This window comes from Blennius ocellaris (assembly GCF_963422515.1).
Source record: "Blennius ocellaris genome assembly, chromosome: 13".
Taxonomy (NCBI): Eukaryota; Metazoa; Chordata; class Actinopteri; order Blenniiformes; family Blenniidae; genus Blennius; species Blennius ocellaris.
The window spans coordinates 23,812,651-23,828,453 of NC_137662.1; the positions used below are offsets into that span (position 1 = coordinate 23,812,651).

At 42.8% G+C, this 15,803-nt stretch overlaps 2 protein-coding genes across 2 annotated transcripts in view; both read left to right on the forward strand.

The window, feature by feature from the left end:
- Nucleotides 1-378: 378 nt before the first annotated feature.
- Nucleotides 379-3,999, forward strand: LOC308138635 (uncharacterized protein). Its single transcript, XM_080507847.1, has 4 exons — nt 379-514; nt 592-718; nt 2,544-2,697; nt 3,413-3,999. The coding sequence occupies exons 1-4, from the start codon at nt 395-397 to the stop codon at nt 3,582-3,584; spliced, it is 573 nt and encodes a 190-aa protein (XP_080363973.1). The 5' UTR covers nt 379-394; the 3' UTR covers nt 3,585-3,999.
- An 8,633-nt stretch (nt 4,000-12,632) lies between these two features.
- The window catches only part of slc24a3 (solute carrier family 24 member 3), a gene marked incomplete at its 3' end in the record, with an annotated part of 49,586 nt that continues 46,415 nt past the window's right edge, over nt 12,633-15,803 (forward strand). Inside the window, exon 1 of the mRNA XM_080507776.1 lies at nt 12,633-12,728. Within this exon, the coding sequence (XP_080363902.1) occupies nt 12,677-12,728 (52 nt within the window). The 5' untranslated portion in view covers nt 12,633-12,676. The remainder of the gene's footprint in view (nt 12,729-15,803) is intronic.

Genomic DNA, 15,803 nt, shown 5'->3' on the forward strand with positions numbered 1-15,803 from the left:
TCAGCCTGAAATATTCCAGGAAATCTTGTTCATGGTCCTCGTCAGGCAGGTTTTCCCCTCATTACAGTGTGTTAATGGTTAAATTGGTGTGTGTGCACAGTGACATGTCCCTCCCCAAAGTGTCGCAAGAGAACTGAACCACAAAAATACCTCCATGCAAGAAAAGATTCTCGGAATATGTGTCTGCGCCGTAATTAAAACTGGTTAAGTCACTTAAACAGTGAGGGAGACGGAGGAAACACCCTTGCCACTGTCTCCCAGCCTCGCTGAGCCTCTTGCAGCAGTGACGAGGTCAGTGGGAGTGTCTGAGGGACCAGAAAATCTGGTAATCTGAAATGTGCCGGACGGATGTGTTGAAGCTCAATTCGACTCTGCAGGAGGAGAAGGGAGGACGATGGGACGGCCTCTGCTCGCACTCGCCACGCTCTTCGCGGTGGCTCTCTGTTCCGACGAATATGAAACCTATTGCCACGGTCTGACCTGTCCTTCTTACCAGCTGATTAACCAACATGAGGTCGGGTACATTCATTTTATTCCTGCAACGCTTTCTTAAAAAAAAAAAAAGTGTATTCATAGTGTGTCTGTTTGCAGGGTTTTGAGGAGCGCTCATACACGGCCACCCAATGGATCTCCACAAACATCGAAAGCGACTCGTCCGTAGAAGTTTTGGCTGCAAATGGAAGGCTGAAGAGTTTCTGCAGCAACAATGGAGAAGCAGGTATTTCAGCGTGGAAAAAAAACTTCACTTTCACTTGTTTGACAGGTGGATTTATAACAGCAACAGGCGCCACGGGACAGTGAACGGTGTAATACACTGCTAACCTTGAACGAAGCGTTTTCAAAAATGTGTGTTTTCTGTGGCCCCGAGCGCCGTCGTCGTGAAAACGGACATCCAAAACGTTTTCGCTTGGCAACGTCGCGCAACGTGAGAGCGCTTTCGCCATCCTGCTCCCAACTGCAGTAAAATAGAACTTATAAAAGAGAAAAGTAACTTTTTGCTTTCACTTTCACTTTAATATTGTCAATCGGAAGCTTTTTATTGTCATAAGGCCAATTTATTTGATCATTCAAACACAGGGCAATTCACAGTGCTTTACAAAGACATCAAAGGAATGTATCAATAAAATAAATACATTGATGCTTTAAAATAAATGAAAGAAACACTTTAAAGCAGGTCATGAAGAATCTTGATCTTAAATGTTTTTCAATGTTAAATTGAAATCGGAAGTCCCGGCTTTCGAGACACAATAAACTCAGAGGCTATGTAGATTTAAAATGCTGAAAGATATAGATTCTAAAGGTGCAGGCTGTGCTGTCACAGATTAACTAAACTTAAATTAGTGACTGAAAGACGCTGTAAAATCAGGGAGCTAGCACTTCCTGCAGAGATGAACAAAAACATACAGGTAACTGCTACTTAGAGCTGCTAAAGCTAATCGTAGTGACGGATACGAACAAAGCCTTCTTCCAGCTGTGTGGGTTCATTAGGCGCTCAACATGGAATACAACAGCTAATCACGTGTTACAGGTTCCATTGTAGCCAGCAGTAATTACCATGTTTTCCAATGCTTGGTACTTGTTGTCGTCACAACTTGTCCAGCCTGTTGCATCTAATCGTGCTAGAGATAGCACAATCATTCAGATCATATCATACACAAGTATCAGTGACTGCAAAAACTCTGAAGCAGTTTGAGAAAAGTTCTTTCAGAGATTTTCCACATTAACTGAACTCCAGCGACGACTCCCGTCGTGGCGTTCCTGTACCTTCTGTTGTGTTTTTAGGCTGAATTAAGTCACATGTTAGCCCGTGCCACCCAAGGGCTAACATGTGACCGAGCCCTGCAGGAGGAGGGACGTATGAGCATCATCGTGACTAATTCAACGAAAAAGACGGAATAAATGAATAAATTAACACCTTAAACAAGGATCCCAAAGCCTGATGAGTTTCTTTGTTTTCTGACTCCACCAGATGGCGCTCTTGGGTTTGAAGATGGAAGTGCGCTTTCAAAACATTTGCTGAACAAACATCGCCACCTGGTGGCTTCAGAAAATAAAGACAGTGGTAAAGATGAAGCTCCATTTAGCTTCATCAGTATCTCAAACACGGAAAAGTCCAATTCAGCGTGAAGGGTTTTGTAGTAACTAATCAAAAAGTATTACTTTTTACGACTAATAAGGAATTTTGAGAAATGATTCCTTACAATAAGCAGATGTAATTTCTTGACTGATCGTGGTGGAGTGAATTTGACATTGATATGACGATAGCAACAAAGCTATACAGAGGACACAAGGACAAATCGACATGAGGATGACCCAACGCAAGGACACAAAGACCTCCCCCCCCCCCACAAGACAGTCAGTTTGTTTTTCAATTTGATTAAAAAAAAAAAAAAAGAGTTAAGAATAAAGATGAAGTTAAAACATCGGATATACGCCAGAAAAATAAAGGCAATCTGTTAAATTATAAGGATCAAAGGGTGATCAAAGGCTTTAAAGGTGCAGAGACGACATCTAAACAAAAGGCTACTTCTGTCTGCCTGCAGGTGAAATCATAAGTGAGACCTGGCCGGTGCTCATCAGCGTGTCGGAGAACAGGTACTTCTTGCAGTGGTTTGTTCCTCCGGGGACCGCGGTGCCCGCCAACTTCCCTTCGTCAGTCACTCTGGTCTCCAGGCCTGCGGCCACCGTCTACGTCCGGTGAGCGCAGCTTCACGCATCACGACCATCAACACAACGCCACGTGTTGAAAGAAACCAGGTCCACTGAAGAAGCCTAGAAACAAAACTAGATTGTGGACTTTTTTTTTTTTTTTTATCATATTGAAATATCACTATTATTACTGCCGTTGTTATTTTTTAATATGTCATGGTTTTTTATTCATTGATTTAAAAGTTTTAATTTTCATCCAGCGGCTCTGTAGCGTCACTTAAATAAACATTTCATTTCATTTTCTTTCTTTTTTCAAGAAAAAAAAATTTGCATTCCAAGCAGATGTAAAAAAAAAAAAAAGGTTTTATCTTCAGGATGAGAACAGCTGAAGGAGGTAAAACAGCTCAAAGAGCCAGATGACCTTAAATGGCTAAAAACAGATGAAACGGCTAAAATTACCACAGTTAATTAATTACCTGTTTGAAAGTGTAGGAATTTCCTGGCCGTTTCATGGACGTCGTGTCTGGAAGTCACATGAACGTTAATGGGAAAAAAAAAAAAAAAAGTGATGCTCCACTGGGAATCAAATCCATATCTCTGCCGCTGAGCTGTTTCTGTGTAAACAGACATCGTTTTCAAAGTGTAAACGAGAAATCTTTCTGAAACAAACACAAAAAAAACCAAACCCGCCAGAGTGACAGCATTTTAACGTGTAACTTTTGTTGAGTGAATGGAGAACTCAGCGCGGCTTCCTTCCGTTCAGGGTGTTTGGCGGCACGCCGTCTCTGAAGAACGGGAACGACAACAACGCGCTGCTCCGCGGCGACCTGGACCGGGCCTCGGTGACCTACGATCACAGCGAGTACGTCGGAGCTGGATACGACTCCTTCTTCTCCGTCACCCACCACAACGAAGTCTGGATCCGCGCCGCTTAGCGCCGGCGTCCGCACTTTGTTTCTTTCTTTTCTTTTCTCAAATTCTCTGCATATAAAATCCGAACCGTCCTCTAAAGCAGGGGTGTCAAACATGCGGCCCGGGTGGCCAGAAGCGGCCCGCCAGAGGATCTAATCTGGCCCACCATGTCTTTTTTTTTTTTTTTTAAGTATAAAAATGAAAACTGACAGAGGCTGATCTAAAAACACTTAGATTGTCTAAAATGACATTCATGACCACCCTTGGTCAGAAATTGACCCCCGACATTAATGCACTCTGTGGAGGTCACATGACACAACGCCTTTCACAATAAAACAATGAGTCCAATTTATGTGAAGTGATACTTTAGACATGTAAACTCAAAAATATTTCCAGATGATGACAAATTGTTTTAATCCTGAATAAAAATACGATATCCAGGTACAGGTGACTGAGAGTTTTTCTTTTTTGCAAATATAATATCTGATTTCCTTTAATATGTATATTTCAGAATAGACTGGTCTTTTTTTCAATGAAATGTGATTACCATGTTTATTTTTGTCACATTTGTTGAATGGTTTATTTCTTTATTTTTATTTTCATATTATTTATATATGTATCATTTATTTGTTTCTTTATTTAGTTTTTCTTTGTTTGTTCAAATTTGAATGTACTATTTTGTCAATTTCATTCTCGTTTATATGTCAGTCTTTCAAATGTTTAGTGCCATTTGGACGTGTGCACTCGATTGATTGATTGGTTGATTGATTGATTGATTGATCGATTGATTGATTGATTGGGTTTTTACAGATAATAATTTAAGGAAAACAAATTTAGTTTTTGGACATTTTGGCCATTTTAATCGTTATAACACACAAACCAAACACGTTATAAAACAATATACAATTATTTACAATGATTTCCTCTGAGGAATTAGAGGGGAACAAGGCATGATGGGAAATGTTAATATATGATATCTCTTTTGTGGAGGTCATGCATGCACCTGAGATAATCGAAATGAGATGTAATTATTGAAGAATGAACTGAGGGTATCACTCCAGTTTCAGTATTTGGAATTAATATCATTAAAGGAAACTCAATATTGCTTTGTGACGAGAGAGAAAAGACCAAAAACCTGTTTGAAATTGACTAAACCTGTTTTCCATGTCTGGCCCTGCAAAACCAAACTTTTTTCTTTTTCTTTTTTTAAAAATGTATAATTAAATTAAGTTTTGAAACGGGCAGAACAGACTTGAGGAACTGCTGAACCAGCTCAGATGGCGATGCCTCATTTTCAACACTAGGGTGTGCTGTAGGAGTTATTATGGTTCGGGACTCAGGCACGTTGGAGGGAAAAACGTTTCAGCTTCAACGTTCACGTCAGACTCTGAACCGAGTTCAGTTACAAAATAGCCAGAAACTTTAAAGCAAACAAAAAAAAAAAAAAACTTAAATCATTGTTGACATAATAAGTCTATATTTCACATATATATTTCACGCCCGGTTTACTATTTTCCAGAGGAAATTGGGGTTAAACTAATATAGATTTGAATTAGACCCTCCTTTTTAGAAATAAAAAAATGGCGGTGTGTCAGGGTAAAGAGAAAGATGAACTCGTCAAAAATGGGGGCGGGGCTTCATGGAAACATTGGACACAAGACCAGGATGTGTGTGCAGGGAGAACATGCAACCCCTGGAAGCAAAAAAAAGACCTCGAAGCCGACCGGAGACGAAACGAGACTGGTGACCGGCACCGGTTTTTCCCCCCAATGTACAACATGAAAATTCCAAATACTGCCTAATAGTGTAAACCTGATTTTCAAAAAAACCGTCCTGCCTCCAAGTGCTGGCTCTGTGAGTGCAGGCGGAGGCTGTGGCGCTCGTCTTGCGTCGTCCCGTAGCGTGACTCACCGGCACCGAGCGTCTCTGGAGGACTCATCCACTCTCAGACAGAACACACGGGTAACCTTGAACTGGAGCGGCACTCCACCCTCTCTCTCTCTCTCTCTCTGTCTCTCTCTCTCTCTCTCTTTCTCCGCGGGAGGGAGGCTCAGATGCTTGGAGGACGCACGGTCGTCGCTGCGGCAACCGTTTCCATAGCGGGAGGCCAAGAGTGCCTGTGTGTCACGCATGTTAGCACATTGCAGCGAAGGTGTCCGCATGACTCACGACAGGAACTTGCTCACCTCTGCGCCGCCTTACATGCCAGTCGAATGGACGGATGGAATAACTTCGAGGGTCTGACGTCAACCCGGAAGAACTCGGAGGAAGTCGCCAGCACACACGCCGGAAGTGTGACGTCTCGGTGGAGTTTCAACATGCGGATAGGATAGGATGTACCGCAGTTTAACTGGGGAGTGAAATGGAGTCGCATGAATGTCAGAGGAGATCAATTAAGTTGTTCTATGCTCTTTGCTTAGATATTTCACTTCAGGTTTGATTGGATTCTGGTGCGTCTCCGCTCTTCCTCCAGACACTGGGACCATGGGTACGTCCGAAATGTCCCTCCTTATCTATGGACTTTACCTGAACCCCCTGGATGACGTCACGGGGTTAAGGAAAGGTTGCCAGGAGTGCTTCCTAAAGGAGTTAGTGAAAGGCGATGACATTGGTGTGGCAGTCGGACCAAACCTTCACTGAGTGACGTCATAATAATGTGACGGCGGCGCAAATTACTGACATTCGGAAGTTTCTGAAAATGGACTCGAAAAAGCGCATTTGGGTTTTAGATGATTTAAAGTTGTTCAGTTTGTTGCTTTGGTGACTTACATGATCTGCATCCTTTTTCCGCCATCTTGATTTTCCGTAAAGGCTTGACTTGATCGGGTCCCTTTAAATGTTGTTGCCGCAAGGAATTGTGGGGCAGCATGAGCTCACTTCCTTCGCGAAAGGATGCATCGGTGCTATCCTATGCTAAAGGAGGCTCTAAAGGAAGTAACGAGGCTCCTTTTCTTTGCTTATTGAGAATTCAGACGGTCCTTATCATGGCCGCGATACAAAACACTTCCGGGGTTCAGTGAAAGTCGATAGACAAGGAATCAGGAGGGACATTTCGGACGCACCCCTCAACTCCTGTTCCTCGTGGGGCATGTCGGTGACGGTCTTCTGGACCGCTGTCAAATCAGTCGTCTTCTCTATGACTGAGTAGCCCATCTTAGCCAGTCTGAGTTCTTGTTCTATGTGTGTGTGTGAAGTTGACTGTTTTACTTCGGAAGAAACAGGAAGTGCACAAATTCGGTCACTTGTCCGACGACTAAATGTCAAATTTCGATTTAAATTTTGAAGCTCAAGTTCGAGAGATTGCAAAGCGGCTCGAATAAATCATCGCGACACCGACACTGCACCGTTGCTTTATTTAATACAAACTGATATCCTCATCGCCGTGACGACTGGCTGCATCAAGGCTGCATTTTTCACGTGAGGAGGTTTGATTTGGCTGCAGATCTGAAGGGTGGATTTGTGTCAGGAACCTGGAAGAGAGAAATGTAGTGCTGCCGCTGTGGAGGTGACGACGCGTGTCAGACCGTGGAGCTAGCAGCTCTGAGTCATCGCGTCTTTGTCGAGGATCTGGTAATCCGTCGTGTAATCTTAATAGCTGAGATTCCATCTTAATGTGGCTGAGATTTCCATGAAATGTTGGCAAGAGTTTTAAATAAGGGCTGGTCGACGTAGGAGTGGCAGCAGAGACGTTTGTAGATGTAGTCGAAGCCTGTTTCCTGCATCTCTTCTTTTCCAGTGAATACACACGATCCCTGTGCAGTTTTTTTTTTTGCGTGGATCAGCCTGAATCGGAGACGACGCGCTGATTTCCGAGTACTTCATGCTCTGTGAGTGGCGTCTGAGTCAAAGAGCGTGAGGTTTGTGAACGCTCACGCTGCTTTTTCGCTGAATGAAACGTACGTAATGAGCCGGCTGAAAGGCCTCCTTCTACTGCTTCTGTTCACTTTCTTCTGTCTGCGCTTCCCTAATAAGTCATCTTATTCCTCTCTTTGATGCACACACACACACACACACACACACGGAGTGGCCTGGTTTAACCATGTGCCCGTGGGAGTGTGAGTGTGTCATGGTGAGGACAGTGGAGTCTGATCGGAGAAGTCGGTGTCAGCCCCGAGGGCAGACGCCTGCTAATAGAGTTTGCTCTGTGGAAGAGAGTGCTACAAGAATGCCATGTTGACGTGTCCGGCTTTGCGTCGCGGGGGGGCGGGGGGGGGGGGGGGGGGGGGGGGTGAGGTAGGTGGAGGGCATGCATGCTCACAGCTCCGTCACACCGGCTCCCCTCAGTAGCAGAACGCCCACAAGGTCTGTCTTGTTTGCCGTCCCAATGAAGGACAGCGACATTAACTGCACCACCTGTGCAGGCGTTGCGGGGTTGCCTGTTTAAATTGTTCCACCACGTCGCACAGCAGCGCTCCAGAACAACAACCCATCATGTCAATATGAATTAAACAGTTGATTAGTGATTTCTATTGGTCTGCTTTTATTGTGGCGATCGAGTCATTCAACACAAAGTTCTCAGACGAACCCAAGAACGTAAATCTATACGCACGGGGTGTTTTGCACCAAACACAACAGTTGGAATCAATATTTTTTTGCAGTTTGCACGTTCTACTTCACCGGCAGGTTCCGCTTCTCCGTCGACGGAATCCAAATCCCGTCGGTGACTGAAAAGCCGATAAGGAAGGATACCGCCTCCATTAAGGCAACTGAAAAGTCAACAAAAGTCTGCAGACAGATCCAGTCCACCTGGGAAGTTCAAAGCCTGGATATACCAACATGGCATCCCACCCAATGTTGGGATTTATGGTATTAAATTACTGTAAGGAATAGATTACTGAAAGGAATATATCACTGGAAGTAATTTTATGAAGATTTTAAATTATTAATGGAAGTAAACTGTCGTTTACTCATTGACAACTCCTAAAGTAATTGTTTAATTACTTAAAGTTAATAGATCCATGTATTAATGAAAAATGATTGGTTTGAATAAATTCGTTATTTATTCATTAATAATAAAAAGGGACACCACCAGATCAACTGGAAATAGCTAATTACCACTAATTACCAAAAATATCGGTCTTGTTTGGAAAAAGGTTTATTTAAGTTAACACTTCTGTGTAAAATAGAACAATCTTAAATCAAAGGGAATGCATTTATTTACAGAGATGTATTAATTCACAAATGATTCTCAAATCGTTTTATAAATCAACACGTCTAAGTATCAAATGTCATCTCACATAGAGATCTAATCTCTGGGGGCGGGAGACATCCAATCAATCTTCAAAGGGAAGGGGGGGTCCTTTCATCTGTTTCGGCCAAATCTCCGGTGATGCAAAGAAGCAAGGAGCCGCTTCAATGGTCGACGCAGAGAGGAATAGACATGGAATCCTGGAATGATTTACAGAACCTGGACCAACCTGGACCAACCTGGACCAACCTGGACCAACCTGGACCAACCTGGACCAACCTGGACCAACAGCACATCAAAGCATTACAATAAAAAAGGCCGTCCGTGTGCAGTATGTGTGCTCCAGGTGTAATGTGTATGAGAATCATGAGCTTCTCCTGATGTTCCCTCTGAATGCCGACACTGTGGAGCGTCTTTAACACTTGAAGCAAATGAGAGTTGAGTTTAGAAAGTTCTAGATTCTCGTACTTGTGCATCCTTAAACTGAACTGTCAGTGTTCCTCCCTCTTTTAAAATGCTTTAAATAAAAACAGATTGTTTTTTATGTTTTCGCTTCAGAAAAGGTTCCCCATTCACACAGCAACGTTTTGAAGACGATGTCTTTCATCTTCACCGCGTCAGAAAAGTTGTGGTTTTCAAAAATTCCCACCTTGAAAGCTGTTTTCAAAAGATGTATTAAAATGAAACTTGCGGAATTAAAATCTTTAAACTCACATAGCTTAAGGATACTCAAATAACTTGTTGCCAGACCAAACAGCAACAATCATCACAGTTTGTAATACAATCAAATATAATAGACTTCTTCACCTCTTAATTATGGATCCAGCAAATCTAAGTCTTATCCAGCCCCTTTAATAAACCCCGCCGGGAGACGCAGAATATGTCAGCTATGGTATCAGCAGCTCTTCTATTTTCATGGACTAGAAATACTCAGCAATGTCACAATGTCGATTTCCCGCCAAACGGTGAAGAACAGGAATCCCTGGCTACCTCCTGACTCAACACGCTGGGTCTGTCGTGGTCATTGTCTTGAGTCGCGGCTGTCAAACCCTGTTGTGCGGGATGAGGATTATACTTAATCCGTCATGAAGGAAGTATGTGCATGTGGGTGTAATCTGAGAGTTCATTCGCTAATACCACACTGCCGTCTCTCTCTCTCTCTCTCGCTCATGGTTTATGCTGTGAAGACATCATTACACATGCCATCGGGAGGGATTTCTGCTTTTTACACATGAAGCCTGTGGTTCCAGGACTGCCTGCCGACGCTGGACCAGCTGTCCTCGGGCCTGTACGGATTCATGCGGTGCTTCACTAGAGAGGGTCAGCATGTGTGACCTCTGACCTCAAGTGAGAGCGTTGACCTTTGAGGAGCACGTCCATTTGTCGAATGTGAAAGAGCAATGAGCCCTTTGTTGCGTTAATGTACAATCATAATGCTTCATAATGTGTTTTATAGAGCTGCTGCTGAGCTTACAGATCGTATTGTTATTATTCATACTCAACCTTTCTGACCAACAGCAATACCTCAGAATTACCAAAAGACCAGAAATGAGATTTTAAAACCAGATCTTGTTCCTTTTTTGCAGTGAGATTGGTAGATGGATGCATGCATGTATGTATGGATGGATAGATGAATGGATGGATGGATGGATGGATGGATGAACATTTAATACTGCCACCAAATAGCATAGTTGATTTGCATGCAGGGATGGATGGATGGATGGATGATTGGCAGGTGGATGGACGGACGGATGCATGCATACATGAATAGATCTATGGATGGTTAGCGGATGGATGGATGAATGGATGGTTGGTAGATGGATGAACATTTAATACTGTCACCAAATAGCATAGTTGATTTGCATGCAGGGATGGATGGATGGATGGATGGATGCATGGATGGATGGATGGATGGATGGATGGATGGATGCATGCATTGATGAATGAAAGGAAGGAAGGATGGATAGATGGATGAATAGATGCTTGGTGGATAGATGGATGAACATCTAATACTGCCACAAAATAGCATAGTTGATTTGCATGGATGGATGGATGGATGGATGGATGATTGACGGGTGGATGGATGGACGGATGCATGCATACATGGATTGACGGGTGGATGGATGGACGGATGCATGCATACATGGATTGATCTATGGATGGATGAATGGGTGGATGGTGGATGGATGAACATTTAATACTGCCACCAAATAGCATAGTTGATTTGCATGCAGGGATGGATGCATGGACGGATGGATGGATGGATGCATGCATTGATGAATGGAAGGAAGGAAGGATGGATGGATGGATGGATGGATGGATGAATAGATGCTTGGTGGATGGATGGATGAACATTTAATACTGCCACCAAATAGCATAGTTGATTTGCATGCAGGGATGGATGGATGGATGGATGCATGCATTGATGAATGGAAGGAAGGAAGGAAGGAAGGATGGATAGATGGATGAATAGATGCTTGGTGGATAGATGGATGAACATCTAATACTGCCACAAAATAGCATAGTTGATTTGCATGGATGGATGGATGGATGGATGGATGGATGATTGGCGGGTGGATGGATGGACGGATGCATGCATACATGGATAGATCTATGGATGGATGAATGGGTGGATGGTGGATGGATGAACATTTAATACTGCCACCAAATAGCATAGTTGATTTGCATGCAGGGATGGATGCATGGACGGATGGATGGATGGATGCGTGCATTGATGAATGAAAGGAAGGAAGAATGGATAGATGGATGAATAGATGCTTGGTGGATAGATGGATGAACATCTAATACTGCCACAAAATAGCATAGTTGATTTGCATGCAGGGATGGATGGATGGATGGATGGATGGATGGATGCATGAATTGATGAATGAAAGGAAGGAAGGATGGATAGATGGATGAACATCTAATACTACCACAAAATAGCATAGTTGATTTGCATGGATGGATGGATGGATGATTGGCGGGTGGATGGATGGACGGATGCATGCATACATGGATAGATCTATGGATGGATGAATGGATGGATGGTGGATGAATGAACATTTAATACTGCCACCAAATAGCATAGTTGATTTGCATGGATGGATGGATGGATGATTGGCGGGTGGATGGATGGACAGATGCATGCACACATGGATAGATCTATGGATGGATGAATGGATGGATGGTGGATGAATGAACATTTAATACTGCCACCAAATAGCATAGTTGATTTGCATGCAGGGATGGATGGATGGATGGATGGATGGATGGATGCATAGATAGACAGATGGATGGAAATGATGGATGCATGCATGCATGCATTGATGGATGGACGGAAGGAAGGAAGGATGGATAGATGGATGGGTGAACGTTTAATACTGTCACCAAATAGGTTGGTTGATTTAAGAACATTTTGTAAGATTTAAAAAAAAAACAAAAAACAAAAAAAAACAACCCAAAAAAAACAAACTACGAAACATACAGAAATCCCGTTTTACGTGTGTGCTGGTTTTTTTTTTATTGCGTGACCGTGCCGTGCGCGCTCCCGGCCACGGCCAATCCACTCATAACACCCCGCGCGCGCTCCCGGCGGATGACTTCACGCGGCCATGGCCAACGCGCGGCCATAACGCCTCCCGCGCGCTGAACTGCGGCTCCGCACCGCTCCGCGTCGCGTCGCGTCTCTGCCGCTCGCTTCAACTCTCTGCACGGGGCTTGAGCAGCGCCATGGCCGCCGCCGCCGCCGTGGTGCTGGACGGGATGCCGGGGACGGCCGCCGCCGCCGGAGGAGCGGCGGGAGAAGGAGACGGAGGAAGCGGAGGAGGAGGAGGAGGCGGAGGAGGAGACGGAGGAGGAGGAGTGATGCTGGACCGGTGGAGGAGCAAAGCCAAGCGGCGAAAGCGAAAGGAGTTGTTCGCGGTCCGGATGTGCTTCGCCGGGGTCCTGCTGGGGCTCGTCGCGGGGTTGCAGAAAGCAGGTGAGGGGCACCTTAAAGCCCTCTCCTTCTCCCTCTCCTCCCTCCCTCCCTCCTTCCCCTCCTCCCCCCCTCCTTCCTCCCCCTCTCCTCTCCTTCCTCCTCCAGCTGGGTTTGTTTTGGAGCAGTTTGCAGGAGGAACAACAACCTCCTTAGTTTTCTGTTGCATTTAAGCAGAAAAAAAAACAAACAAAAAACAAAAACAAAAACGAGAAATGTGCTGGATTAGTGCAGATAATTACTGTTTTGCAGGATCAACTGTATAAAGAAGTAAAACAACACGATGCCTCCTGGCAGCTCAACATCTGTAACTAATAATCCCCTGGAAGTGGTGGCAGACTGTTGCTCTGGAATTACTCCACACAAAATGTACTTTTTGCTGTTGTTGTTGTTGTTGTTTGCTGATAAAGCAGAGGCAGTGAGATTTTTTTTTGAATTTGAAAAATTTAAATGCATTTGCAAAAGTGCTTTTTTGGGGGGGTTTCAAGCTTCCGGCTGCATTATCTGATAATAGTTTCAATTCAAACTGCATTTTTATTTCCTGGTTCAAGTTGTTGACCACAAAACACAAGGCAAAACAAAAATACGTATGACAATAAATAAATAATAATAATCATTAGTGATAGAATAAGGAATACGTTAATTAATCAGTCAATAATTAAAAATAAATAAACAAACACCAACAAGCATTCTGTCAATGTACTCGCCAAGGATGAAAATGAGTAAATTCATATAATTTCATTCTGTTTTAATATGAGACATTTTTATGGCCGAACTCAAAAGTAAGAAAATGAAAATGATGCATTAATACTTAGTATTTACGAGTCAAACTATGCCGCGAGCATCTTGAAATGAAATGCATTTTTATTTTCAAATTTGACATTTCAAAATGAAGTTTGCTGGGGCGTCTTTTGAAAACTAAAAAAATTAAACATCTTTCACTTTTTCATTTTAATCAGGTCACAGAACAAGCAGCCACCCAGCTTGGATGATTGATCATTGATTTTTAATTTACGAGTCAAAAAAATGCAGTTTTAACCTGAGAATGTTTAAAATCAAACAACTGCTGCTGGGGGAACTCGAGATACACTCTTGGTTGAATACAAAGACAAAAATCCCACACAATTTGTACACATTTATTGCGAGAGAAAGACGTTTTCTTGAAAGAACCGATCGCAGCACAAAGACATTAATGTCGTCTGCGTACTTGTTTGTTTTTGTGAGACATGCAAAGCTTCTTCAAGCTTTCATCCTTCTAAAGTCCGACAATAAAGCAGATTTTCACCTGCAAATTCATTAAAAAGTGTGTTAAGTAAGTTATTATTAGATTTATATTTATATTTTTTTCTTTCTGTGTTTCCCAATTTAGTTTGTTTGTTTTTTTTTTCCTTCTTTTTTAATTAATAATTTCAGACGCAAGATTCACAGAAGAAATATTGGCGATTCAACATTGAATATTGATTTTGTAAAATATCATTCAAAGAAAGTAGCTTTACAATCAGTAAAGGAAATAACAGACTGAAGACACAAGACATGTTTTTAAACCTTTAAACCAATTCCGGTGCTTGGAGGTGGAGAATTTCAACATTTAAATAATATTTCAACACCCTTTTTAAAAAAAAAACAACCAAAAAACTTCCCGCTGATCGTTTTTTCCTCGATTGTATTAATTCTGGAGCCAAAATCGTAACCGCGATTAAAATTGGATTAACTGAGCAGCAGTACTGTAAGCTAATTAAAACAAGTCATCCACGAGTGTCGGCCTTAATTGAAGATTGTCACTGGTTCCAGCCTCTTGGAGGAACTCGTGCCTTTTTTCCATTTAAGCAGAACGGAAACGGCATCAAACCTGGAGATTGATTTGTTGCTTTGGCGCTAAGCTGTACGGCCGTTAGCCCGCGCGCCATGTTTTCTCATTGACGTCAGTTTGATGCGCCGAGTTTAGCTGCCTTTGGAGTTTTGTTTTATTTAGCACACTGGTGTTCCGTGAGATTTAGGCTGTGTCCCAATTCTACCCCTTAGCCCTACCCCTTTGAAATGCGTGTTCACGAGAGTCTGAGGGTTGTCCCATTTCACTACTGCGCAGAGGCGGAGGGGTGAGGGGAAGGGCTGTTCACCCCTCGAAACGAAGCGTTTACAGATGCACGCTTTAGACAGAGGGGTAGGAGGACATTGTGCCGAAGGACTCGCGTTTCACATATATTAGCTTCTAAAGTTATATAAACCTGTTGTGTTTTATACTAGTAAGAGCGGCAGTAGCGCTGCTGTCTGTAGCTTCCGTGTGTCTTTGTTTCGTGGAGACCGTGTTCCCATTTTTATTCTTTGGCTTTTACCTCAGCGTGAGACTCTGCTCTGGTTTTAGTGCCTTCGTTTTTTTTTTTTTAATTGTTTTAACTTTTTATGTTTTGTTTATTGTTTTACCATCTGATTGTTTTTATTGCTTTAACTTTTTTATTGTTTTTATTGTTTTAATGTTTTTATGTTGCCTCTTATATTTTTATTTCAATGTACAGCACTTTGTCTCAGCTACGGCTGCTTAAAGCGCTTTATAAATAAAGTTGAGTTGAGTGTTTGTAACATTTTATTATTACGCTGTATAGTTCCAAAGTCTTCCAATATGGGTGTTTTGAAAACCGGGACCCCCGAGCAAACAAGGAAGCTCCTCTGCTTTCGCACGGCGAATGAGGAAATATTTCTGAAGTCCAAATACGGCGCAAAAACACACCGCAGTGTGTTGCAGAGTAATCATGTATAAATACTCTTCGCCAATAGATGGCAGCACAGAACTTTGCCGGTGAAATGGAAACTGACAGACGTCAGTGTGGTTAATCACGAACTCCGAACGAGACATGTTGGTGTTTGTCTGTCTTCTATTCCTGCCAGGATCTCACTTCTGTGTTCATCCAAACAGGCCCAGGAGTAAAAATAAAAATAGAAAAGAAATTGGGAAATACATTTTTTTCTGTATTTATTTGATTCCTGTTGATAAAACCTTGATGAGAAAGACTTTATATTGTTAATAGAGGCTACAGAGTTTCAAATTCTAACATTTTCGGGTGGCGGTGTGCCTCCAGATGT